The sequence below is a fragment of the Myxine glutinosa genome, chromosome 7 (assembly GCF_964187855.1).
Source record: "Myxine glutinosa chromosome 7, kmMyxGlut1.1, whole genome shotgun sequence".
In the NCBI taxonomy this organism is placed as follows: Eukaryota; Metazoa; Chordata; class Myxini; order Myxiniformes; family Myxinidae; genus Myxine; species Myxine glutinosa.
Genome location: NC_136267.1, coordinates 134,706,106 through 134,732,604, shown reverse-complemented (window position 1 = coordinate 134,732,604; position 26,499 = coordinate 134,706,106). Strand labels below are relative to the sequence as shown.

The 26,499-nt window shown below is 43.5% G+C and overlaps 1 protein-coding gene across 1 annotated transcript; it reads right to left on the bottom strand.

Annotated features, from left to right (window-relative positions):
- Positions 1 to 13,070: 13,070 nt before the first annotated feature.
- On the bottom strand, positions 13,071 to 15,336 carry LOC137430635 (leucine-rich repeat-containing protein 4C-like). Its single transcript, XM_068121432.2, has one exon. The coding sequence runs from the start codon at positions 15,261 to 15,263 to the stop codon at positions 13,317 to 13,319; it is 1,947 nt and encodes a 648-aa protein (XP_067977533.1). The 5' UTR covers positions 15,264 to 15,336; the 3' UTR covers positions 13,071 to 13,316.
- Positions 15,337 to 26,499: the final 11,163 nt, after the last annotated feature.

Sequence of the window (26,499 nt, the reverse complement as noted above, 5' to 3'; positions counted from 1 at the left end):
TGTGGGGGGATTTGAAACGAGCTGTGCATGCAAGAAACCCCTCAAACATCGCACAGCTGAAAGAATTCTGCATGGAGGAGCGGGCAAAAATTTCTCCCTGTCGATGTCAGAGACTGGTAGACAGTTATAAGAAACGCCTACTTGAGGTTGTTTCTGCCAAAGGGGGGCAATACCACCTATTAGAGCCAAGGGTGTACCTAGTTTTTCAACATGCGAAATTTGCATTTATGTTTATTTAAATTATACAATGGACTACAAAATGTAAATGTTTCATGATATTTGTTATATTATATCACCTTTATCTATCAATATTGTTGAAATGAAGATCAAATAGCTGTATGTTGAAATATGTTGAAAAAGTCAAAACTTTACATGGGGTGTACTTACTTTTTCACGTGACTGACTGTAAGTACTGTGCCATTGAAAACATGCATGTGCATTTAATCCTTCATTCTTTCCTATTTTCATTAAATGTCTCATTACCGTCATGGATCATGAGATGTTGTAAATCAATGTTAACTGCAACACTTGGACTAATTACCATAAATATATAAACAAACTCTTGTTTCAGACCCTCAGGTGATGTGTTTATTTATAAGCAACTTTGCTAGGCTGTTCTTGATATGTCATAAATTATCTGAAGCTGTTTCCATGATGATTTGTGTCTGTTTATACCCAACTGCCAACTACAACATGATTATAGCACCACACATAATTGTACAAACACAGGACAACTTAACAGGCACAGAAACGACCCTGCAGTCGATTTCCATCTCAGACGACAAACTATATTTTCCCAAATATTTTTCCTTCTGGCATCTGCAAGGAATCATTTTTAACCCCTTATCTGATCGATCGGTACATCCAATGGCACAGCATCCTATCATTTAAAAAAAGAATGATGAGCTATCGTGTGCAAAATACAAAATGGTGTAGATGATGGATACAAAATGGTGCCCATGTCCCAAGTGACCAGAAATTTCCAGGACACGCCATGTTATTACTCCTACTATATAAGGACTCTACTTCAACCTGCGCCGATACAAATGACCAAGATGCCAATCAATCCATGGGAGGTCATCAACGTAGACATGTACGGTCCATTTCCCACCGGTGAATACATCCTCGGGATTGTCGATGAATGTTCCTGATGGCCACAAGCAATCATCCTGTCATCCACCTCTACCCAGGCCATTAGAGGCCTAACAACTGTATTTTCCACCCATGGCTTGCCACATTAAATTGTATCAGACAATGGATGCCAATTTATCAGTTTTGAATTCATACAGTTTGATATCAGGAACATTCAGCAGCATTCTTATTGGCCTCAAGCCAACTCGGAAGTAGAATGTTTTTCTTGCACACTGGGTAAAGCTCTTCATTTAACATGCATCAATCACATGAATTGGAGTCAGTAACTCTTAACATTTCTGCTAAATTATCGTACAACACCACATTGCATCACAGGAGCATCTCCAGCAGCATTTCCTTTAAGAAGAGAAGTCCACACCAACATCCCTCACCTTCCAACTCGGATCAACAATCCTGTACTCCAAAATGCCCTGGACTGAGACTGGGTTATCAAACAAAATGTGGATGCCAAGCGGCACGCTTCAAACCACAACATATATGTAGGTGATGCAGTTCTTCTGCAACTACCAAAACAGAATAAGTTGAGTAGCACCTGTGATCAACACCCTTATACACTTATCAAGTTCATTCACAGTTGTGGGGATAGGAGGAGATGGAGGATATTGGTGATTCCCCCAGGTAAAGCCGGCAAGCAAGCTCTGAGGCCTGTCCGGAGAGCAAACCACGATGGGCCGGTTGCCCTCCTCTCGATTACATTACAGAATTTTAGATTTAATTGTGGTTTCGGGAGATGACCACCATGCAGACCTGACGTGCTCATGCTTTGGATGTTTTTGAAACCTTAATTTAACTTTGTGTGTAATGTGGCTGTTTGAGTCTTAATGCTCAGTATGTTTCAACAAGACTTATAGTCTAACAATGGGGGTAGCTGGCCTTGGAACTGCTGAGTGGAGATCTACGGTCCCCCTGTCATGTGACCAGATCCTCAGCTCTGATTGGTGGATGTTTGTGAGGGACATACATACACATATACAACAGTCAGACAGACAAACGCTGTTCCAGATGGCATTGCCACAATGCAAAGTGAGGCAACATCGTGTATGCCATCCATCAGAGGGATGTGGTCAAAAAACACATTGTTGGTGGACCAAAGAGAAAGAACATTATATTTACGCCGTAAAAATATGGCTACCGAAACACATGACCGATGACGTCATGAAAAAAAAATTCTCAACCAATTTATCCCGAGATCGCGCTCAACATTCATACTGATCGGATCAACCGTCCGACTTGTCAATTTATGACGTCATAATGAAGGCACCTCTGACATAATAATTAACATATGTTATTCCACATGGTTGCTCGAGTGAGATGTGCATGGAAGAAGTTTCGTGAACTGAGTGGCATGCTGATGAGGAGGAGAGTGTCGCTGAAGCTGAAGGGAAAGGTGTATGCTGCATGTGTGAGAAGTGTTATGATTTATGGGAGCGAGACATGGGTAATGAACGTAGAGCAGCAACGAAGGCTGGAAAGGGTGGAAATGTGAATGGTTCGGTGGATGTGCAGAGTATCGTTGAGAGAGAGGAAGACAAATGATGAATTGCGAAAGATGATTGGAATATTGCCTGTGATTGATGCTGTGAAGAGGAACAGGTTGAGATGGTTTGGTCATGTGTTGAGGAAGGATGAAAGTGACTGGTTGAGAAGAGTGATGGAAATGAATGTAGAAGGAAGTAGAGGACGGGGAAGACCGAGAAAGACTTGGCTAAAGATGGTGGAAGAAGAAATGCGGGCAAGGGGGTTAACAAGGAGAGATGCAGAAAATAGGGCAAAATGGAGAAGATTGTCATGGGGACCGCAAGGCTAACCCCTGCTCTAGCAGGGAAAATGGCCTTAAAATGCATGTTGTTGTTGCTGTTGTTGTTGTTGTTGTATTCCACATGGGGAGTACTTTACAATGTCACGTTTCAATTTTTTCCAGGCAGCAGTTTCAGAGATATCGAGGTGCAATTTTTTCGGGTTTTCCAAGATGGCGCCCATAACACATGACCTCTGACGTCATAATTACCATTAAAACATCCTACACGATGAGACGCTCCTATGGTGAAATTTCGTGTCAATCGGACCAACATTTGCAGAGAAAAAGAATTTTAAAGGGAATAAACCCACAAAATGCTGGTGGAAGGGACATACATACATACATACATACATACATACATACATACATACATACATATATACATACATACACCAGATGGATAGACAAACGCTGTTCCAGATGGTATTGCGCTACTGGCAGAATGTATGAGAGGGATTTGGCGTTCTGGTGTAATGTATATCGTGTGAAGGAATTAGGGAATGATGTGAGAACGAATAAAGGGATGAAGGCAAATGGCTAATTTTGACGTGCTGTTGTGGTGTGGAACTTGATTAAAGCCTGTGTGAAATGAACAACGGTTTCCTGGTTTGAAAGAACATTATATTTATCAACTAGCAAATACCACCCATCGCTTTACTGACTCGAATATTAAGGGAGTGAAGGGGGAAGGGGATGGAGAGAGAAAAAGAGGGGGAGAGAGAGAGAGAGCAGGTGCCCCTGCTAGTAATTAAATAATGAATGAATTCAGAATTTAATTTAGCGATATTATTTATCATTAGCCATGGCTTAAAAACAAAACAAGTAGCCCATGTACAACAGGAGGGCTCATTTGGTATATGTGTCGATTTTGGTGCCCAGTAGTTTGGGTGTGTTTGGTGTTTCAGACAGACCGATAGATAGATGCACAGAAAATGACTTTTCTTTATAAGACGACGGAAATCCGTGCTCGCACCTTCATTTTTGCGAATCTTATGCAAATTGCTGCAGCGGGGCGTTCGCACTACTTTTTATCGCGCCACTGACATGGACTGGGGCGTTCGCACTACTTTTTATCGCGCCACTGACATGGACTTTACCCGTGCCGCCGGTATGATTTTAAGCATCGTTGCCCTGCCATTGGCCACTGCGTCATCCAATTTCAATTTTAAATGCATTCCATCATCGATTCATTGACAAAAATTATATCTTTCCAAAGTTTTTTCACATAAAAATCGATCTTTTGTCGGAACCATCAAGCATCCATGGAAAAGACAAAATAAATCAGAGGCTGCGTTTTAAATGCAAAAATGGCGACTTATTGAAGAGCAAATTCAAAGCAAAAAAAGCAAAGCTCTTGAAGAGCAAAAAAAGAAGAAGAGCAAATTTGTCTGTGACTGATTTTAAAGCGTTTCGAGCATACAACAGAGAAACTCTGCAGATATTTATTCGTTAACAAACGGATGAGGAGAGAAAATGAAGGCAGACACTATAAATTGTCCCCAGCATTAGAGAAGGCGGCATTAAGCTGTGCACACACAACTTGCTACCTGGCAGGCCTCTATTATGTGTGTATATATGTATGTATGTGTATGTATATATATATATATATATATATATATATATATATATATATATATATATATATATATATATATATATATATATATATATGTATGTATGTGTATGTATATATATATATATATATATATATATATATATATATATATATATATATATATATATATATATATATATATATGTATGTATGTGTATGTATATATATATATATATATATATATATATATATATATATATATATATATATATATATAGATATATATATACATCTGTGCAATGTCTGTGTTGTCTTGTCTTGTCACTGAACTACTCCCTCAAACTCTTATGAAATCGTACCAAACTTCTGGTATGCACATATCTCTCCCGTCGGTATGTCCGAATGGTATTTCTTTAGAAAATTTTTGCAATTATTATTATTTATTTATTTTTGGAATTTTTTGGGGAGAATTTTTTTTTTCAACTTCAATAAATTGTTTATAAAATGTGATATCACGTATATTACAAATACATTTGTGCAAAATAATTGTTTGAATTATGATTGGTTTAAACCATGACAAAACGGCAACTCTGGTACGGTCATTTATCTATCTATATTATATATATCTGTGCAGCGTCTGTCCTGTCCTGTGTTGTCTTGTGTTGTCTTGTCACTGAACTACTTTCTCAAACTTTTGTGAAATCGTACCAAACTTCTGGTATGCACATATCTCTCCCGTCGCTATGTCCTAAGGGCATTTTGTTTTTGAAAAATTTGCCTATTTTTAAAAAAAAAATTGGAATTTTGGGGGGAATTTTTTTTTTTCAACTTCAATAAATTGTTTATAAAATGTGATATCACGTATATTACAAATACATTTGTGCAAAATAATTGTTTGAATTGTGATTGGTTTAAACCATGACAAAACGGCAACTCGGGTACAGTCTTGTCTATATCTATATATGTCTATATCTATATCTATATATCTACCCATCTGGGCAGTGTCTGTGTTGTCACTTAACGACTCCCTCAAACTTTTGTTTCCGTGGCTCTGAAGTGTTTTTAATAACGTTGTGGTTGTTTTGAATCACGTGGTGGTGAGGTGTTTTGAATCACGTGGTGGTGAGGTGTTTTGAATCACGTGGTGGTGAGGTGTTTTTAAATCACATGGTGGTGAAGTGTTTTTAAATTACATGGTGGTGAGGTGTTTTTAAATCACATGGTGGTGAGGTGTTTTGAATTACGTGGTGGTGAGGTATTTATAATTACGTGGTGGTGAGGTGTTTTGAATCACGTGGTGGTGAGGTGTTTTGAATTACGTGGTGGTGAGGTATTTATAATTACGTGGTGGTGAGGTGTTTTTAATTATGTGGTGGTGAGGTGTTTTGAATTAGTTGGTGATGAGGTGTTTTGAATTAAGTGGTGTTGAGGTGTTTTGAATTACTCGGTGGTGAGGTGTTTTTAAATGACGTGGTGGTGAGGTGTTTTTAATTTGGTGGTGGTGAGGTGTTTTTATTAAGTGTTTTATGGCTGTGAGGTGTTTTTAATTTCGTGGTGATGAGGTGTTTTTATTATGTGTTTTATGGTTGTGAGGTGTTTTTATTAAGTGTTTTATGGCTGTGAGGTGTTTTTATTAAGTGTTTTATGGCTGTGAGGTGTTTTTAATTTGGTGGTGGTGAGGTGTTTTTATTATGTGTTTTATGGCTGTGAGGTGTTTTTAATTTGGTGGTGGTGAGGTGTTTTTATTAAGTGTTTTATGGCTGTGAGGTGTTTTTATTAAGTGTTTTATGGCTGTGAGGTGTTTTTAATTTGGTGGTGGTGAGGTGTTTTTATTATGTGTTTTATGGTTGTGAGGTGTTTTTATTAAGTGTTATATGGCTGTGAGGTGTTTTTATTACGTGTTTTATGGCTGTGAGGTGTTTTTATTACGTGTTTTATGGCTGTGAGGTGTTTTTAATTTGGTGGTGGTGAGGTGTTTTTATTAAGTGTTTTATGGCTGTGAGGTGTTTTTATTAAGTGTTTTATGGCTGTGAGGTGTTTTTAATTTGGTGGTGGTGAGGTGTTTTTATTACGTGTTTTATGGCTGTGAGGTGTTTTTATTAAGTGTTTTATGGCTGTGAGGTGTTTTTAATTTGGTGGTGGTGAGGTGTTTTTATTACGTGTTTTATGGCTGTGAGGTGTTTTTATTACGTGTTTTATGGCTGTGAGGTGTTTTTAATTTGGTGGTGGTGAGGTGTTTTTATTACGTGTTTTATGGCTGTGAGGTGTTTTTATTAAGTGTTTTATGGCTGTGAGGTGTTTTTAATTTCGTGGTGGTGAGGTGTTTTTATTACGTGTTTTATGGCTGTGAGGTGTTTTTATTACGTGTTTTATGGCTGTGAGGTGTTTTTAATTTGGTGGTGGTGAGGTGTTTTTATTACGTGTTTTATGGCTGTGAGGTGTTTTTATTACGTGTTTTATGGCTGTGAGGTGTTTTTAATTTGGTGGTGGTGAGGTGTTTTTATTACGTGTTTTATGGCTGTGAGGTGTTTTTATTAAGTGTTTTATGGCTGTGAGGTGTTTTTAATTTCGTGGTGATGAGGTGTTTTTATTACGTGTTTTATGGCTGTGAGGTGTTTTTATTACGTGTTTTATGGCTGTGAGGTGTTTTTAATTTCGTGGTGATGAGGTGTTTTTATTACGTGTTTTATTTATGGCTGTGAGGTGTTTTTATTACGTGTTTTATGGCTGTGAGGTGTTTTCAATTTCGTGGTGGTGAGGTGTTTTTAATTTTGTGGTGGTGAGGTGTTTTCATTACGTGTTTTATGGCTGTGAGGTGTTTTAAATTACTTGGTGGTGAGGTGTTTTGAATTACTTTGTGGTGCGGTGTTTTGAATTATGTGGTGGTGAGGTGTAATCGTCCCAAACTTCCAGTCTGCAACTACCCCTCCCCTATGTATGTGCTGAGGGGGTCTTTCTTGAAAAAAAACATTCAACCTAAATCTTCAACCTAAATTGCCGATAAAAATGTAATATGACAAACACAACAAATACATTTGTGCAAAATAATTGTTTGTATTATGATTGGTGTAAATCATGACAACACAGCAACTCAGGTACAGTCATTATCCTCAGCTAAAATAAGCCCGTACCTCAGTATCGACGCGTGGTGAGGTGAGCGCAGCGAGCCGAGCCAAGCTAGTATATATATATATATATATATATATAGATATCTGTGCATCCTGCTTCACATCACGCTGAGGTTTCAAATACAAAGTGAGGCAACATGATGTATGCCATCCATCAGAGGGACGTGAAGCCAAAAACACACATTGTTGGTGGACTTTAAAGATCCTGTGATGTCCTTCCCAAAGAGAAGGTGAATTATTTCTGTTACCTTCAGTCAAAATTCAGGCCTGGCCAGCCGGTTCAAATATTATTTCTTAGATGTTCTAAATTAGTGGATTAGAGTTTAGTTCTAGTTGTCAGTTGGCTGTGTCTGTGTAACATGGGGCTGTGTAACAGAATAGAGAGTCTTTTTTGAAAATAATGGGGAGAAAATTACAGAGATAAAATATGAGTAAAAGAGAAAAAAATACATAGGCCTACAAGGACAGATGCTGCTACTGCACTTAAGGACCACTCTGCCACTGCTGTTTCAACACATTAGATTCAGCATCATGTGAAGACTGTTTCATAATTGGGCATGAATCCATCACATTCAGAAATAAACTAATGTTCATCCACAAGCTTTCCAAAAAATTGCCGTAAAGCATGCTATAACACTCATACAGTATGTATCAGAGATATTGTCATTTGGAAAAACAAAGCTGTCCTTTATTCCTGAGTTGTCTTTTCCGGTAACCCAGCCAAGAAGTTTAAAAAATTCCAAACTTAGCTCAAAACCAATTGCTTTTTGTCAGATCCTTGTATATCTTTGAAACATCCTTGACTTTCTCACTGAAATTGTGTGAAAAACATCAGTCTAACAAAAGGATGAACAAACTGGTGATCTCTATAAATAATAGGCTAATGCCATATGTCTGTCTCTCTGTTTGTCCCACCCTTAAACATGGAAAATGCTCCTCGGAGAGAAAAAAACATTATGTGAAAGCTGCTTCAAATTAATCCAAACCTAATTATCCCCCAGGCAAAAATATCACCCCCTTTACCAGAGTAATTCTCTGCAGACTCCTGTAATTAGCACTGTAATCACTTCAGTTACCAGCAATCCTTACTGCAGTATACCTAAATCACAATAGAGTAACGTATAGTAATTCTAAGGTTATCTTAAACTGTCAGCAAGTATATGAGAGTACAACTACTTCTAACTACATAATTTTTGTCTGGAGGCCGCACAGGAACATTGTGATTTTTTTTCAATCGGACACACAATTGAACCTGGGTGGTGTATAAGGCCTACCGCTGTTTCAATGCCTCCAAAAAACATTTCTGTTAAGAGATATGCCGCGATATCCTTGCTGTTGAGAAATATGATGACTTTGGAATCTGACACTACGTCTCTATATACATCTATCTATATAATAATATGCTGGTTCGTCCATCTGTTTGTGTGTAACATTTCTTCTGCCCATTAAAGGCATGATTTGGCCACCATGTTAGTCTCATGTGGAGCGAAATACTTATTCAGAGTGGTCATATTCACAATTAGCATGCCCTCCCTACAGCTTTTCCCTTAATTGTAAAACGACCAATGGGACTGTTAAATGGTCATCAAATACTGAAAAGTTAGTGCTGATCACACCACGGGCCTTTGCAAAGGTATAGGCCTAACGGTGTAGGCGGTATAGGCCTAAGCCTATACTAAGCCATTTTCATGATTGCTAACATTGAGATAAGAAAAAGCGTGGTATTTTTCGATGCTTTTTCTACCATTAAGAGAGAAGAACATTGAGAGAGAGAGAAGAAAAAACGTTTTTTCTATCGTGGTATTTTTTACCATAGGTTTCCAGCTATAGTATGTCCATATCGAGCAACTATCTTCCAAACTCTTGTTTAAATATCTGGTTAGCCATTGTGATTGTAAGCCACTGTTATTAATTTGAATGGACATGCTGATGCGTTTGTTCTTTCCTAGTATAGATCCCCTTCACTGGTTCTTACATGCATCTGATGTAGTAACAGAGTTTTGGGAATTATGTTTCAAAGTTGTGACAATCCTGGTATTCCTCTTTCAGAATGTATGCGAACAAACTTTCAGGTAATTAGAGTGCCCGTAAACTTTTACTCACTTGTATTCTGATATTTGAGCAGATTTATTTACACGATGCATGGTTTCAGAACCAGTCTTTTGTGGCCTCTACATCTACTAAAGAGAACCAGAAGAATAACAAAGGTAACTCCTCAAAGTATTTCTTTAAAAAAAATGTACAATTCTCACACAGCATACAAATGCAACCTCAAAGCAAAACAAGCGTTACGCCTAGGTCCCCCGTCGTTGAAGTGATGTGAGTTGACAAAGTGGAAGATGCAAGGCGGCCATCTTGGATTTTGACGTGGCGACCCAATTTTCAATAGCGTTCTTCCTTATGCGTAGATACACCCACACGCCAGATTAGAAGTTAGTACTTCGTTTATTTTTCAAGATATTTCGCTCACAAGGTTCAGACATATATATGGTGGCGGCCATCTTGGATTTTGACGTGGCGACCCAATTTTCAATAGGGTTCTTCTATATGCCTAGTTGCACCCACACACCAGATTAGAATTCAGTCCTTCGCTTACACACGCACGTCCGCACGGACGGACACACACACGGACGGAGGGGAAAACCATAGTCCCCCTTTTGCTCCGCGGTGCGACGGGGGACAATGAAGCTAAAACTAAGCAAAGCTATTCCTACACCAATGTTTTCCATCTAAAAGAAAAAGATCACAGATGAATTCCTGCCGTCTTCTCGAGTGTGTGTGGACAATGCGATGCCATGTGCCAGCACCAAACCTGCAACCTCTAAGGCCTCACGGTTACATATCGGGCTTAGTTCAAGAGCATCGCCATTTTGTTCCAGTCATTACGTTATGTTAGATACCCAACTTCGGGTGAATACTGTTTGTTTGTTTTTTTGTAAGGATTATGGGAAGCACAGTTCTGACTATGCAAAGTGAACCATCATGGCAACATTTTGTTGAACATTGATCGCATAAAACAGCTTTGATTTAGCTCTGTATGAAGGTCCATGATGACTTACTTTAATGAAAAACACATTTCGTTATTATTCTGACTTTGGCATGTATATCAAGAAAGTATTATGCAGTACAAGGAATTTTGAAGCAGAAGGAGGCCATTAGGCCCATAAAAGCCTGTGCTGGTATTGCCAACCTGTAATTGTTTGATCGTGCTCCATCCTTTTATATGCTGAACATCAAGCAAGGAAGAAGTGCATACCAATTTTGTTTTATAAAATCTTTGGTATGACTCTGCTGGGATTATGAACCTCTGACCTCCAAGACGCAGAGTGGATACTCCAACCATTAGGCCACCGAGTCTGATTAAACTCAACACATGAAGTGGTGGATTTTAGGGGCAAATCATGAGGTGTCTTATATCATCCGAAACACTAAGGAAAAGTTGGCTTACCTCTAGCTCAATAGTTACCGATTTGTTGCTCCAGTCCCAGTTTGCTTATCTTCGGTTGAAATCGATTTTGTCTGTTGTGGAGCAACATTAGCCTAATATACATTCTGATCAGCAATATGTTGTTTAGCCAACATTGGTAGTCGATTGGTATTTAACCATCTTCGGGCCAATGTTTCTATGTCCTTGCCTCTTCCTCCAATTACTTCCATATACGAGGATTGGGCAAAATTTTGTAATGAACCCCATTTGGCAATTCATAATAATCAAACACTCTGCTGAGAACTCATAATTGTGTTCAGCATTGATGTTGCATATAAAAATATAACTCTGTGATGTAAACCGTTCGAGTTACTAGTTTAGTAAATATAGGAACATGGTCTCAAAACCTTCAACCCAAAAACCAGCCATTTCATATAAAAAATAAATGTTCCACCTACAATGCTCCATTTTCCATCAATGTCCTTTAGCTTCTTCCCATTCAGTTCTATCTCCTTGAAAACTTATTTCCTTTCTCTCTCCAGTTCCGACAACCTTCCTTTTGCTTTCTCCCTTCTCTTCCATTTCTCAACTCTAACTTTCTCAATATTCTCCCACCTCCTCAGCTTTAATTTCCACTTCACATATTCAATAAATAGATGTCCTCATTTATGTGCATTTCTGAAATGTCTATGGAGAAATAGAGGGATTTTTAATTTTGCTTCTATTCACTGTTCCCTTGGGAATCTCCTCACAAATTAATGGTCTGTACATTGCATAAACTTTAAATTCATAATGAATCATTTAAATCCAAATTTAAATGAAGTCACTCCCTTCCTTCCACACATCTCCCTGCTCTCAAATGTTGTGTTTGTGTGCTTCCCCTTCTCTCCCCATCTTGTCTTCCGCTCCCTCTTTTTATATATTTTGTTTGTCTGGTTGATTTGTTTGTGAAGTAAATGTTAGCTCTTTCACGAGCCTCGATTCAGTATACAAAAAAATAAATAAATCCATGCATATCTAAATTGTCTACAAATAATATATTAATATATAGTTAAATTTAAATTTTCCTAATATAGACCTATTCATATAAATACCAATTATAGACAACTTACTAGGTATGCTCTGCCGTTCTTTTGTCGTCAAAATAAGTTACTATTTTACATCTAAACAAGGTTTCTATTTTTCGCATTGTTTGCAGGATGTTGACACTTTGTAATACCAAGTCGGTAATTCCAAGGCAGTGTCACGGTGCGAGTCGCCATTGGTTTCGGTATATAACAAAAGTAAATGACAACACATGGTAAACCATAAAAGTAAATGACTGCACGTTGTAAACCATTATATAAAACTACTTCGTGTGATTTCTTGTGTATGATCATTTCACTTTGGATCACTTTTGAGATTTTCTCCATAATAAGGGTTTCGATTCATCGGATCATTATAGTATTTTAAAACCTCAGGTGTCTGGATATGCTAATGCAGGTAGGGTCTTGTTACCGAGAGAGCAGGGGTTCAAAAATGGCGTTATTTTGTCTGTTCTACAAGGTTAAGAAAACTACTTGCATAAAAGGTTCCCCATAAAATAAAAAGGTTCCCCATAAAAGGTTCCCCATAAAGGTTCCATAAAAGGTTCCCCATAGCACAAAAATGCTTTTTCAACTCAAACTGTTCCATAAAAGAAAATGTTGACCCATTCCCCCAACGCTATTTTGTTGTCCCTAAATTGTTGTGCAATTTCAAAAAGAAAGGTTTTTCATACCATATTGAAACATGATTGCTAATTATGATTTTAAAAATCTCATATTTAAATTATTAATCAAACACTCTGCTGAAAACCCATAAATGGGATCAACATCGATTATAAATATGAAAATACAACTCTCTGATGTAAACAGATCGAGTTACTAGTTTAATAAATATGGGAACATGGTCTGAAAACCTTCAACCCAAAAGCCCATTTCATATCAAACCGTTGCTGGCAGAATGGTTGTGGGGGGGGGGGGGGGTAGAGTGTATGGGGGGTGGGGGTGGGGTAGCAGTGAAAGAGAGAGGAGGGGAGGGAGTGGGTTCAACCAATGCAAATTACATCAAAACGGGAGCTCGTGTGTGAGGGTGAGAATGCAGTTTGAACTTGTGAGTAGGAGAGGTGGGGATGAGTTGGGGTGAAAGGAGCATAAAAGGAGGGAGAGAAAAAGTTGTGGAAGAAAGTGACTTCAGGTTACAGACCTCATGGTCTGCATACAACGTTCCCCGTAGTTATATCTGTGTTTCCTGTACGATCTCCTTGGAACTTGACCGCAAAAGTAAAGGTTCCTGTGCAGAAGCAAGTAAGGAGTGCAGGGGGGGCGCATTGTTAAGAGAATCAACAGCGTGGTCATAGCTGTAAGAGGCGATAGATGGATGCGGTGGTTTATAGGTATTGTAGGTGCCCAGCACTCCCACACTCAAACTGCCAGTACTTTTGCGCAACACGGGCGGTGACAGTCCGAGACCAAGGTGGTGGGCATGCCGACCAGACAGCGTCCCGCTGCTCGTGGCAATGTCCTCCTCGACATTAATAATTTCTATCGCCCGAGATTGCATCATCCGGCGCCCCTGTCGATGATGCTGCTTCCTCAACTTGTAGAAAACCACCAGCATTGCGGCGGCCATCAGGGTGATAGCAACGAAACACCCGATGATAATTTTGGTCGTTTTCATAACTTCGTCAAGTCCACCAGATCCTGGAGCTAGTCCAGTGGAATCTGCTGGCCGTTGTGGCCTAGACGTATCATCAACCATGGCATGTCCTCTGCCCGAGGGAGAGGCTTGACTATCTGGCATGCTCGTCGAGGCCGTGAGATCTGCAGGTTCCAGCATTTCCACAGTTACTGTGGTAAAGTAAGTGTAGTTGGCACCAGAGCTGTCAGAAGATGTCACATTCAGATTAACCATTGCTGTGGCATTGCCAGCTGCGTTACTTAACAAGCATGTGTACACTCCTGTGTCCTGCAACGTGACCTTCGTGAAATTGAGGCTGCCATCCTCAAGCACAGAGATGCGTACACGGTACGATCCATGTGTCATCATTGTGCCATTCGGCATAAACCAAGCAACTGAGGTCATTTCCGAGGGTGCGCGGCAACGCAGTTCTGCTGCTGACCCCTCGGTTACATTGAGGTCCGTGGGTGGTTCCACAATGACAGGTGCATAGCAACTGAAGGATTCTGGGTCTAGATCACGCAGGGACCTCTCCTTCAGTTCCGCAGGTGCTGCGCACACAGCACGGAACATGTCATTTTGGGGCATCTTATGGCGCAGGGAGAACCCGAGCCACAGTGCATCACAATCACAGAGCCATGGGTTGCCTTGGAGAAACACGTGCGCCAAGTGTGGGAGACGGCTAAACAGCTTGTACGGGAGTGAGTTCAACACGTTATGAGCGAGGTTAAGTTCGGTGAGCTGTTGAAGCTCATCAAACGCATTGCGGTGAATGAACTGAACTCCTGCATTAATAATCTGCAGCTTGCGTAGATTTCCCAGTCCTTTGAAACACCCTGGCACAAGGGTGGCAATACGATTTCCCGAAAGGTCAAGTTCCTCAAGAAGCACAAGTGGTTGCAGGTTGGGAATGGTGGTGAGCTGGCACATACCCAGGTTGAGGTACTGGAGATTGGTAAGACCCTCAAACGCACTATCAGAGATGAACTGCAGGTACTTGAGCGCACCCAAATCGAGGCGCTGGAGTGAGCCGAGGCGTCGGAACGCATATGAAGGAATGCTCTCGATTGGGTTTCTGCGAAGCCACAGCTCCTGCAGTTTTGAGACAGAGTCAAATGCGCTGCTCGGTATGACAGTAAGTCTATTGTCAATGAGCTCCAAAGTGGTGAGACTGAACAAGCCGTGGAAGGCGCCGACTTCCACCTGCCGAATGTAGTTCTTGCCCAGTTGGAGCACCTTCAGCTGGTGCAGGTGTCGGAAGCTTCCAGCCTTTATCACGTGCAGGTTGTTCTCTTGCAAGTTCAGAAAGTGCGCTCCAGGAGGGACCCCCGCCGGCACCTCGCTCAATCCTTTACGCAGACAGATGATGCGACCCATCTGGTCCATGCATCTGCACTTCGACGGACACGATTGGGCCGTTGCTGGTCCAACGATTGCACAGCAGCACAGAAAAAAGACGAACAAAACCTCTTGAGATTCCCACCAAAAACGTGGAGTCGGCATCCTGCGCTGCAGCAGTGGTGTTGGCGAGCCACACCGCCCGCAATTTTCATAATTCCAAGCTATTGCCGCAACCCTTGAACCTATGCCGGAGGCATAGGGCCATTTGAGGAGACGCACCGGGCCATGCCGTCTCCCAAGGAGCCGGGACGACCAAGTGAGCGCCGTCTGGTGGACACGTCCCGTAGGTGTGCGCTGCGTGCTGCGGCGAGAAGCTGGCTCCGGGCACGATGCAGGCAGTTGGCCGACCCGGCATGAGCCGGTACTCGCTCGGGAAATTGTGGCGCCTGAATGAGTCTTGGCGCTCACGGCTCCTGGACTAGGTGTCCGAGTGAAGGCTCAAATCTATGCCACGCAGGACATGCATTTCGCTTTTCCGTCACCCTCATGTGTCCGCGAGCGACTCGCTCGATCGAACCCCTCACGGTCAGAACGTTACAAATGCAATCAACGAGATGCAAATCGGTAAGGCAGTCACGTTATGGGCAATGCGTGTGCTTATAAAACAGGACAGCGCTTTTTGGTCGGACGTTCAGGTTTGGGGAAGAGGTCGACAAAAGCAAGGAATCACGTAAATAGTGACATGAAACGCTGATAATATGCCATTTTAAACAAAAAACCTTGCCCGACACACGCTGCTCCCAGTGGCGTTTCGGAGCACATCGTGCAGTAGCGGAGAGTTAAATTGAAATGATCTTCATTCAGTGCTGTGACGATGTTCGTGCGTTAATTATGCTCCCGCCAGCAAGACAGAAAGCGCCCTTGTACGTACCGCGCCCTGCGCTCCATTTGTATTCTCTGCAGCGCGTAGCTGTCCGGTGCAAGTTTGAAAAGGCAGGGATGTAGAGACAAGACGATATTCAAGGAGAAGCGTGCTTTCCACTGCCGTCTCCTTCTCTCTGCTTTGCAGTTGCTGGACGCGTCTCTCCGCTTCTTCTTCTGCTTTATTGTTGTTTTATTCTTGCCCTCCCTGTTCGGCAACTTTGGTAAAGCAGGTCGCTCAGAGAACTGTGGCGGAAAACGCAAAAGTCGCCGACAATTCCATGCTTCGATCCAGATCCAAGTTCACTTTATATTTCCACCACGCTTCCCTGTTCCGAGGAAGCCGAATTTTTTGGAGCTCGCAATTCCCTTCGCCAATCCAGCACGGCAGGTTGCGGCAAACCGTTCCACGGAGTACGCGTCGCCCTCCTCTGCCTTCCCGCCGATGCGAGGGACCTCAAAGCACGTCCTCGTACAGATCCCACTTTCGGGTCGTCGAGCGAAAGCGCAGCGGCGGCTCCCGAGGAGTGCTCAGCACCCGTTTGCACGGGCAGCCCGAGGAAGCGCTGCCGGTGGTCGCCCCGCCCGCTGGCAAGCCGTGACAGGATGAGCACCCCCGCTCCCCAACCTCCGCGCTGGCGCGCTTGGCGCGGCTCAGCACGGTGCGGGCGGATGGAGATCGAAGTGCGGGAGCGCATGCACGGGGAGCGCATGCACTGCGCGCGTGTGCAACAGAAAGGTCGCGAGCACGTGCGCAATAGATGGCCTCCGCTGCACGGTTTAAATAAATATATAAATGTGTCCTGATCGGTAGGTGTGGAGATAAAGCACAGTTGCTCTGGTATACGTGCATCGCCGTGCCTCTGTAACTGGGCACACGTGCTGTCTCCGCTCGCGTAATGAATAAAACATCATGTATCATCATTCTCCATGATGTCGCTACAGATTGGTCAACATAAATGTTGAGGGATACCTATTGGTAGAAGGTGCGGAGGGGTTGAGGCACATTCCGAGGATCGAGGTGCATTACAAATCTGGCAGCAGCAGTCACATGATCAGACTCCGTCTCGGGGGTTGAGAAGAACGTTTGATGGAGGAGGGAATAGGAATGTAGGCAGGGGGGAGATTGGTGGAAACAGAATGGGGGAGGTTCCTCGGGTTGAGTTGAAGTCGTATGGAGACAAATATAGTGCCGGAGGAAATATCCGACCATGATTCAGATCTGTCTTTCCTGCTCGAGCAGGGAACCATTGAACTTGACGGCTTCCGGAAAAATAGCACGATGATAAAAATGGAGATGCGGGTCGTGTGCATGGAGGAAACAGACCCCGACGAGCAGAAGACAAACGAAAGTGGTTGATATTGATTGATCAACAACATGTCAGCACTTATACCTAATAATGTTTCGAATTTTTTGCCACTGGAATATTTATAATCGATGCCTTTGTGGCGTTCAGTTCAACAATGGCGTGTCTGATTGATCTGATGTAGTCCTCGCAGATTCACCGTTTCATGTAGCTGTAGCTGATGTCGTTTTTACGGCCACAATTTGGTCTTGATGGTGGCAAAGTATTAACACTTTTCTTAACTCGTCACAGAGACTATCAGTGATTTGACCAGCTGCCCCTGGTAATACCGTGGAAGTGCACACGGGACGGTAGGTTTACATCCTTGACGGCATGCTCCACGATGCAGCACTCTGTGCTTGCGCGATGATACGGCGGTTCCCTCCGGGTACCAGATACACTAAACCGATCAAGCATGCTACCAAATAAACCCTGGGTCATGTGTGAACATCCAGGTCAACTCTGCATGCGCCTCGACCCTTGGATATACAGCACAACTGCTTATCTATATTATAAGAGAGCTGTTTGTCTGTTGCGTGTGTGTGCGTGTGTGTGTTTGTTTATGTGTGTGCATATCTGTGTGTGTGTGTGTATCTGTGTGTTTGTGTGTGGTTGTGTGTGTATCTGTGTGTTTGTGTGTGGTTGTGTGTGTTTGTGTGTGTGTTTGTGTGTGTGTGTTTGTGTGTATGTGTGTGTGTATATGTGTGTATATGTGTGTATATGTGTGTTTGTGTGTGTGTGTGTGTGTGTGTTTGTGTATGTGTGTATGTGCCCAGTACACGTCTATGTGTATGTGCGTATATGCATACATGTATATGTGTGTATGTGCATGTATGTGTATGTGCATATGTGTGTATGGTGTGTGCATACATGCACATGTGTGCGCAGTTGTGTGTGTGTGTGTGTGTGTGTGTGTGTGTGTGCAAAATATATATGCAATATGTTACGCATATGACGTGTGTACACAACATACCACTGTACAACATGTCATGCATAGCATGTGTGTATACAATACAACATGTGCACAATATGTATATGCATATATAACACATATAAATAATATGTGTGCATACAATACACAGCGTATGATCTCAAAAAAAACCAAAAAAAAAAAACCTGTCAAAGCAAAAGCAAAACCAAAGCCAAACATGTGTATAAACCATAATCCTTCATGTGTACGTGCAAATCACGACCCCATTCACATGTGTGTGTGTGCATGTGCGTGTTCATTCATGCATCAGTGCCACTGGTCCTCAACTTTCTCACTTGGATCGAAACTGCCCCTTCCACTTGGATCGAAAAATCTCAGGCCCCCTTCAACTTGGGTCCGCCAAATGTCACCCCCCCCCCCTTTCCACTCAGGTCCGCCAAATCTCAGAGCCCCTTTCCTTTCGGGTCTGCTAAATATCAGAGCCCCCCTTCCACTCGGGTCTGCCAAATCTCAGGCTCCCCTTCCACTCAGGTCTGCCAAATCTCAGGCCCCCCTTCCACTCGGGTCTGCCAAATCTCAGGCTCCCCTTCCACTCAGGTCTGCCAAATCTCAGGCCCCCCTTCCACTTTGGTCTGCCAAATGTCACCCCCCCCCCCTCTTTCCACTCAGGTCCACCAAATCTCAGAGCCCCTTTCCTTTCGGGTCTGCTAAATATCAGAGCCCCCCTTCCACTCGGGTCTGCCAAATCTCAGGCTCCCCTTCCACTCAGGTCTGCCAAATCTCAGGCCCCCCTTCCACTCGGGTCTGCCAAATCTCAGGCTCCCCTTCCACTCAGGTCTGCCAAATCTCAGGCCCCCCTCCCACTTTGGTCTGCCAAATCTCAGAGCCCCCTTCCACTCGGGTCTGCCAAATCTCAGAGCCCCCTTCCACTCGGGTCTGCCAAATCTCAGGCTCCCCTTCCACTCAGGTCTGCCAAATCTCAGGCTCCCCTTCCACTCAGGTCTGCCAAATCTCAGAGCCCCCTTCCACTCGGGTCTGCCAAATCTCAGAGCTCCCATCCACTTGGGTCTGCCAAATCTCAGGCCCCCCTTCCACTCGGGTCTGCCAAATCTCAGGCCCCCCTTCCACTTGGGTCTGCCAAATCTCAGAGACCCCTTCCACTTGGTCCGCCAAATATCAATCCCCCCTCCCCTCCCTGTGTACACGTGCATGTCCTTCTCGATGGATTGGAGTCGGCAAAACACCTCTAGCCATGGGCGCCTCCCCCTCCCTCTACCAAAGCCACCCACAAAGCTGTTGTATTTTGCATGTTACTGGATCTAACAGAGCTCGGTTCCTGCAAGCATAATATGGCATCGAGGGAGTTTCCAAATCCCGGGCCCACGGTCCAAGCATGACGAGGTCGGAGAAACCCAGGAAGCTGCCAGGCCAGGCAGCATCCCAGATGATCCCCACAACCTCAGCCACGTGCACTTCAGTCCTAAACCCCACCAAAGCCTCTGTGCATTCTGAAGATGGATGGAGCTTTACAGGAGGATGTCCATTAAAGATTGGGCCTTCCCACCCGGCAGCACAGGGCCCACAAGTCCCACAGACCCAGGCCGCCCAAATGCACGTCGAACGGTGTGACACCGACCACCGTCTTGTCCCATCAAAGCCGCCATTCTCAGGTCAGTCTTTACAGTCTTCGAAACTGATTTATTCGTCACAGAGCCTGGTCCTTTCCATCCCAGGCGAGCGGAAGGCGGCACGATCGGCAAGTCATGCCGCCTCCCTCACCGCAACCATCGTGTGTGTGTGTCACCATTTTTCTCAGAGATGGCTTAACAGATCTTCGTAAAACTTTCAGAGGTCCATCAGTGAGTGCTGGGGAGTGTTTTAGGCCCAATATTTTTTTTAAATTATTTTTTTTTTTGAATTTTTTTTTTTAAAGTTTGGATTTTGGGGAAAAGCTTTTAATCGCTGCTCTATCGTGGTTGTAAGGACCCCATTCCTTATTGGGTGTAGGAAAGTGTTTTTGGTTCCCTTTATAGTAGAGGCATAAAAGTAACCCAATTTGTAAGAGCGTGGATATTCCATAAGAGGCAGTACAGCCAGCAAGTTGGTTTAATGTGCTAACCTTTAGCTGAAAATTACTTGAGTAGATGGGTGGAGGGTTGGAGTGTGGGGTTAGGGTAGAGGCGGTGTAAATGAGGCACAGAAATGAAAGAATTTTTTTTCTTCCTTTATTTTTTTTTTGAGATCCACAGTGGCATTCGCTCAATGGAACAGAATCGCTGGCGTTGAACAAAAACCCAAGACAGTGATTGTGAGTGGTGGCTTTTGCATGCAAAAAAGGTCCTCCGTTGCTATGGAGAGGTCACATGGAGAAGGGATGGTGAAAGCAGGGTTGGGATTCAAACAGCCAGAAAGCTGCGCAGACATCATGATGTTGTTGTTTTCTTTCTCTGCGAAAGCGAGGATCATGGAAGGGCAAGGCATTTCATCCACACCTTCTGCTTCATTCATGGCATTTAATATATCCCCCAATATAAAAATAATTATCTTCATAAACCTTAAAGTCCCTCCATTTACATTGTGCAACAATTGAGGGGAAACTGTAAATTTTATTGATTAAATCTGGAATAGTTCATAATTAATTTCCATTCCTTTATCTTAATGCTGGTCAGTAATAAACCCAAAGCCATTGCAAAGATTAGTTTTCAGGGAATTCCATGATCAAGTCTCACAAACACGTTCAACCCACTATAGGAATGCTCAACAAGGACAAACAGAAACACCAACAATGACAAAAACAATAGCTATCCTATGCAGAACATGGCTGAGACAATGAAAGCATAAAAGTCCTGTAAGACTGATGGATGCTCTTTGTGACAGCGCAGAGGAAATACGTACTTGTGCTGTCTGTCAATTCAAAAAGGGCCTGACATCCATGAATTAGCCAGACGAGCCCAAAGGCAGAATTTGTATTCCATCCATGTCCTTTATCAGCAGAAACACACTGCCCTCTGGCGGTTCTGAACATCACCCTTTCCATATGAAGAAGAACCATCCAATTTGTGCACTGTATGCATGTTGCTGACTTTATGTGAATCAGGGGAAAGTGTACAAGGGGGAGGGATATGATGGTGGCTCCTCCCACCATCTGTGAACAAAATAAGTAAATGATGTTCAGTGAATTGAATGGCCCACCTGGCTGGAATTGGATTTGGAAAACAGCTCTGACAGGAGGAAACCTATATCTACAAAAGACATTGATATTGTGTGAAACAATTTTACTAATCTAGTACATATATATTTTTGGCATCCATCTAGTTTTTATGATCAATGGCAGAATGTTTGTCTATAACACTTCTCTCACCCCTTTCCTCTTTTATTCTCCATCGCAAGCCGTTTCCCTTCCCTTACCATGCTCATATCTCCTCCAAAATAATCTTCTCTCCCTTCCTCCGCCCAACTCACCCCTCACTCGAGTGCAGTCCTCTAACCTTTCTCTCTCCGATCATCCTCTCTTCTCTTCCTTTTAATATATCTCAGTGAGTCCACACTCCATATATAAACTAAGAGCACACTGTGTAGGAGTCCCTTTTCTACAAGAGATGTGTGTATGTGTGTGCATTGTGTGCGTGTGCGTTGTGTGTGTGTGTCTGTGCATATGTATGTATGTCTGTGTGCATGCATGCGTGCGTACAAGTATGTGTGTGTCTGTGCGTGTGTATGTATGTATGTCTGTCTGTGTGCGTGCGTGTGTGTGTGTGTGTGTGTGTGTGTGCGTGTGTGTGTGTGTGTGTGTGTGTGTGTGTGTGTGTGTGTGTGTGTGTGTGCCGGTGTGTATGTAAATTGTTGCTGACTGCTATCTCCACATTTGGGTGGGTTTTAGGAGATGGAACTACCAGGTCTTAAAGTATCCACCTCCATATATATATATATATATATATATGTGTGTGTGTGTGTGTGTGTGTGTGTTCATAGTGTTGCAAACACAGCTTATTGGATGATGCTCCCCTTTGTGAATACCTTACTTCCTTCCGCAAATGTCTCTCCCTGTGAGTTGAATATTGTCGCGCGAATCCCTCGGTTAATACTGTAGGACCACGGATGACCCAACGGCCTTCACTGGAGGCGACGATCAATGCAGATTCGACTATAAAAGCACGGGAGGGAAGAAGGGAGAGGAAGAAGTGGCAAGCGCTTATCAGTAGAGATCCGACGGCAGCTCCGATCCTGGAGGAAATGAACTCAAACGAACACAGGATTTTGAATGGAAAATAAAATAATACAAGGGTTTATTTAATAAATATCGGGACAGGAAAACGCGACGATGAAGCGAAATTCTAGGTTGGGACGTCCCCACACACAGATTTCAAATACAAGACAAATGAGGACTCAATAAAATAAAACGTTTGTTGTGTATTTGTGTGAGATGTGGTGCGTTTTATCTGTGTCTGTAGTCCGCAGTCGTCAGGGAATCGTCCAGGCTCCGGTGTTCTGGACCCAAGCATGCAGTCTGGGCACGGCTCCGGTTGGCGCGAAGCAGGCCTCCGTCTGCTTTGTTCACGCCCTGCTAGGCCCCGAGCGACCCGCTCAATGGCATGCCTCAATTCGCCCCTCGTTGGTCGCACATGAGGTCCCGTCCACTCGCAGCACCATGCCCCGCTCCAAGCACCAAGCACCGCTCCAAGTACCATGACAAGAACACCACGAAGACGACGAACCACCAGGGAAGAACGCCGGGAAGAACGAACAACCACCAGGGGAGAACCAGGTAAGAATGCAGGGAACAATCACCAGCGAAGCCGATGACCGAACACACCGAAGCACCCACGCAGAACTCAGAACAAAGAGCCCAACATGAATACAGAATGCCCGCGAACCACCCGTTTTGTTTCCCGTGGCGTGACGTCAATTCTGGCACGTTCCAATCAGTCCATCCCTTCTTTGCGATCTTTCCCGCCTTTTCACGTCACTGGCGCTTGTCCTCCAACTAGCGACCTGTTTCTAAATGGTCGTTTGGCACCCTCTGCCCTGTTTGGCCGAATGTTCGTGCCTTTCGCACTGTCCGGCTGAGGCGTCCATGGTCGGTGGCCAATCAATGCGCCGCTCTCTTCCACCAACCAATCACACGTTCTCTGGGCATGGTTCCAGCCTGCCTTCCACGATGCTTGTTGCTAGGCCAGTTGGTGATGTGGCTGGCTGCGGCCCCATGCGGCAGTGCCCCGATCTGGCTTCCTGCCTGTTCTCTTCCAAAGTCATTGTGGTGGAGGAGAATTAATTAATGTGTGCACTAAGGGACCTATCTAAGTGTCTATATGAGTGCGTTGCCATAATGGACACTGGATTGGCGACAGAGCGAATGACAAACAAAGGAATATTATCCATAATCCCTGAACTAATTAGCATGCCCCACGCCCTCACGGCGGGGACACAGATACGCACTTATTCTGACATCCGGGCTACAAATAGAACTTATTACAGGTAGATTCCCTATCACGACAGTCGAGCACCTACCTATGCAGATCTACATGCCCTGCGAAAACCCCAGATGTCTTTGTGCCTTTGCCCAAGTTTTTGGTCATATAATATTTTGTCTTATCCCTACTAACAAGTTCTGAGCGAATGCAGATCAAACTAATTGTTTGGAATTCACAACAACCCAAACAAGAATATGATCCAGCAGGTTTGAAGGAGTGATTATGCTCGATTCGGATTCAGCAAGCGGTCGATTCTGGTGGGTCAAGACCGTACAGTTTCAGCCCAAGATAGTTAATAACTGGAGTTGGCTTATAGAACTCCACATTAATTTGGGAAACGTGAGATTTGCCATTGGTAATTATACAAAGAATGTACAGAAACCATTGGAGTCTTTTCTATCCTGATGCATCACAAGATTATTGCTGGATCAAATGGCTTTCAAGGTAAGGAGTTTGACATGAACAAAGGAAATTTGTATATTAACAATATAGTAAAACTTTAAAGTAAATACAAGTAATATTTCGCTTCAGTTCAGTGATTTAATAGCAGGAGGGAATAATGAACAGATGTAAAACATTTTTTAAAGATCTAATGCTCGTAGTGGATCTGCCACACACATGAATCACACACATGGACAATGGACATACAGACATGAGACACAACACAAGACTGTTCGATGAGATAAACACAGCCACTGAGCTTAGGGGAAGTGACGGAACTTCCCGAGGCACTTTGCTAATAGTGACATCATAGCAATGGTGCCGCTTTTCTCACCTCACTCAGAGGGGCATTACAGAAGGATGAATTTCCTCCTCCCCATGGATCCTCCCCATGGATATTAAATGCTGAGCGTCAAGCAGGTAAGCAGCACGTACCATTTTTGAAGTCTTTGGTATGACTCGGCCGGCTTTGAACCGCTGACCTCCCAGACTTGGAGCGGACACCCTATCCATTACGCTTAGATGTTGGTTACCTTGCAGCAATGTATTTTCCAGTTAATCAGTCAAAAGATGATTCCCATCAAAAAGTTCTGAATAATTTCTGAGAATAAGTATTTATTATAAACTCTGATTGCTTTTTTCTGGATCTCAGAGTAAGGTAAGACAAATTCTAAGTAAATTGATATATGTGGCAAAATTACATGCCCAGACCAGGATTCCAACCCAGGTGAGGACCCAGGTGGTGAAGCGTACCATTGCTCTGCCATCTGAGCTATCTGGGCGACCCTGACCAAGGATGCAATTTTCCCCACAAATATTATTGCCACTCTCTTTCCGTCAATGCTTCCAGGGCACTCGCTGCCAACCATAGGAGCACTAACGGCCTGAACACGAGAGAGTCTTCCTCCACTGGGGGGGACAATTCCATGTCCGCTATTATAAACACCACACGGGTGTAGTGAAGCAATTATTAGATTAATGAACAGGATTAAATAAATCAAATTTATATACGTGGGTAAATTACATGCCCAGACCAGAGGACTGGGTTCAATTCCTGGCCCGGGCACGTTATTTTTCCATATACAGACTTGGCATTTAATATGGAATATATATTTTTTCTTGACTTGGGTTTAATTTCTGAACTCAGTATATCAATCTGGTGAGTTTATTTTATCCTTCGGTGATGTCTTTTTTGAAAGAACCATGTCACTGATTGTCTTTCGCAGCAAGAAGTCAATAACAGGATTATATCACAGGTGGCGTGACAAAATGTAAGGACAGGTACATTTGACGATTGGCTTCACAATCGGGTATATAAAGGTTGTTGCGTTCTGTATTAGTGGAAAACAACTGCTGCACGTCTACAAAAGTTATTTCCACTTCCTCTGGAGATGGTCCGTCAACTTGACAATGCTGTTTGTCATGGAGTGGTGGCTTTACGAAATCCTGGCATGAAACAGCGTGCTATTGCTCGGCAGTATGGCATCACTCAAGGTCAGGTGTCAAAGATCCTGAAACGAAATGCTCAGAGGGGTCTGCCTACTCCAATACCGAGGCCAGGACGTCCACGCAGAACCACAAGGAGAGATGATCGCCAGCTGCACCGGTTAGTCTGCAATGGCCGTACCAAGTCAGCTAATCGGCTTAGGGCTGAGTGGCAGCAACTGACAAATGTGCCTGTATCCAGAAGGCCAGTCAACCAACGACTGGTTCAAGCAGGCTATCCTGGCAGGCGTCCCCTGAGAAAGCCACGCCTGACCAGACAACACAGCCAGCGCTGATTGCAGTGGGCCAGAGAGCACCATCAATGGCAGCCAGGACACTGGAATCACGTGACCTTCAGTGACGAGTCTAGATTTCTGGTCTATCGTCAAGATGGCCGCGTCCGAGTGCTCAGACAAGTGCATGAAGCCCACAACGAAGATTGTATAGTGCCATGAGTCCAAGCTGGAGGTGACGGGGTGACCGTTTGGGCTGCTTTTCATGCAGGGGGCAAAATTGACCTGGTTGTTCTGAATGGAAACCTGAACCAGTTCAAGTACAGGGTCATTCTGGAAGAAACATTGCTTCCATTTGCTCGTGCAGCCTTTCGAGGAAACTTTGTCTTCCAAGATGACAATGCACGGCCTCATCGTGCTAACATGATCCAACACTTTCTTTCTGACCATGGTGTAGAGCATATGGAGTGGCCTGCCATGTCCCCGGATATGAATCCGATAGAGAACTTGTGGGCAGAATTAACGCGTCAAATCGACAACTTGGACCAGCAGCCTACCTCTGTGCGTGAA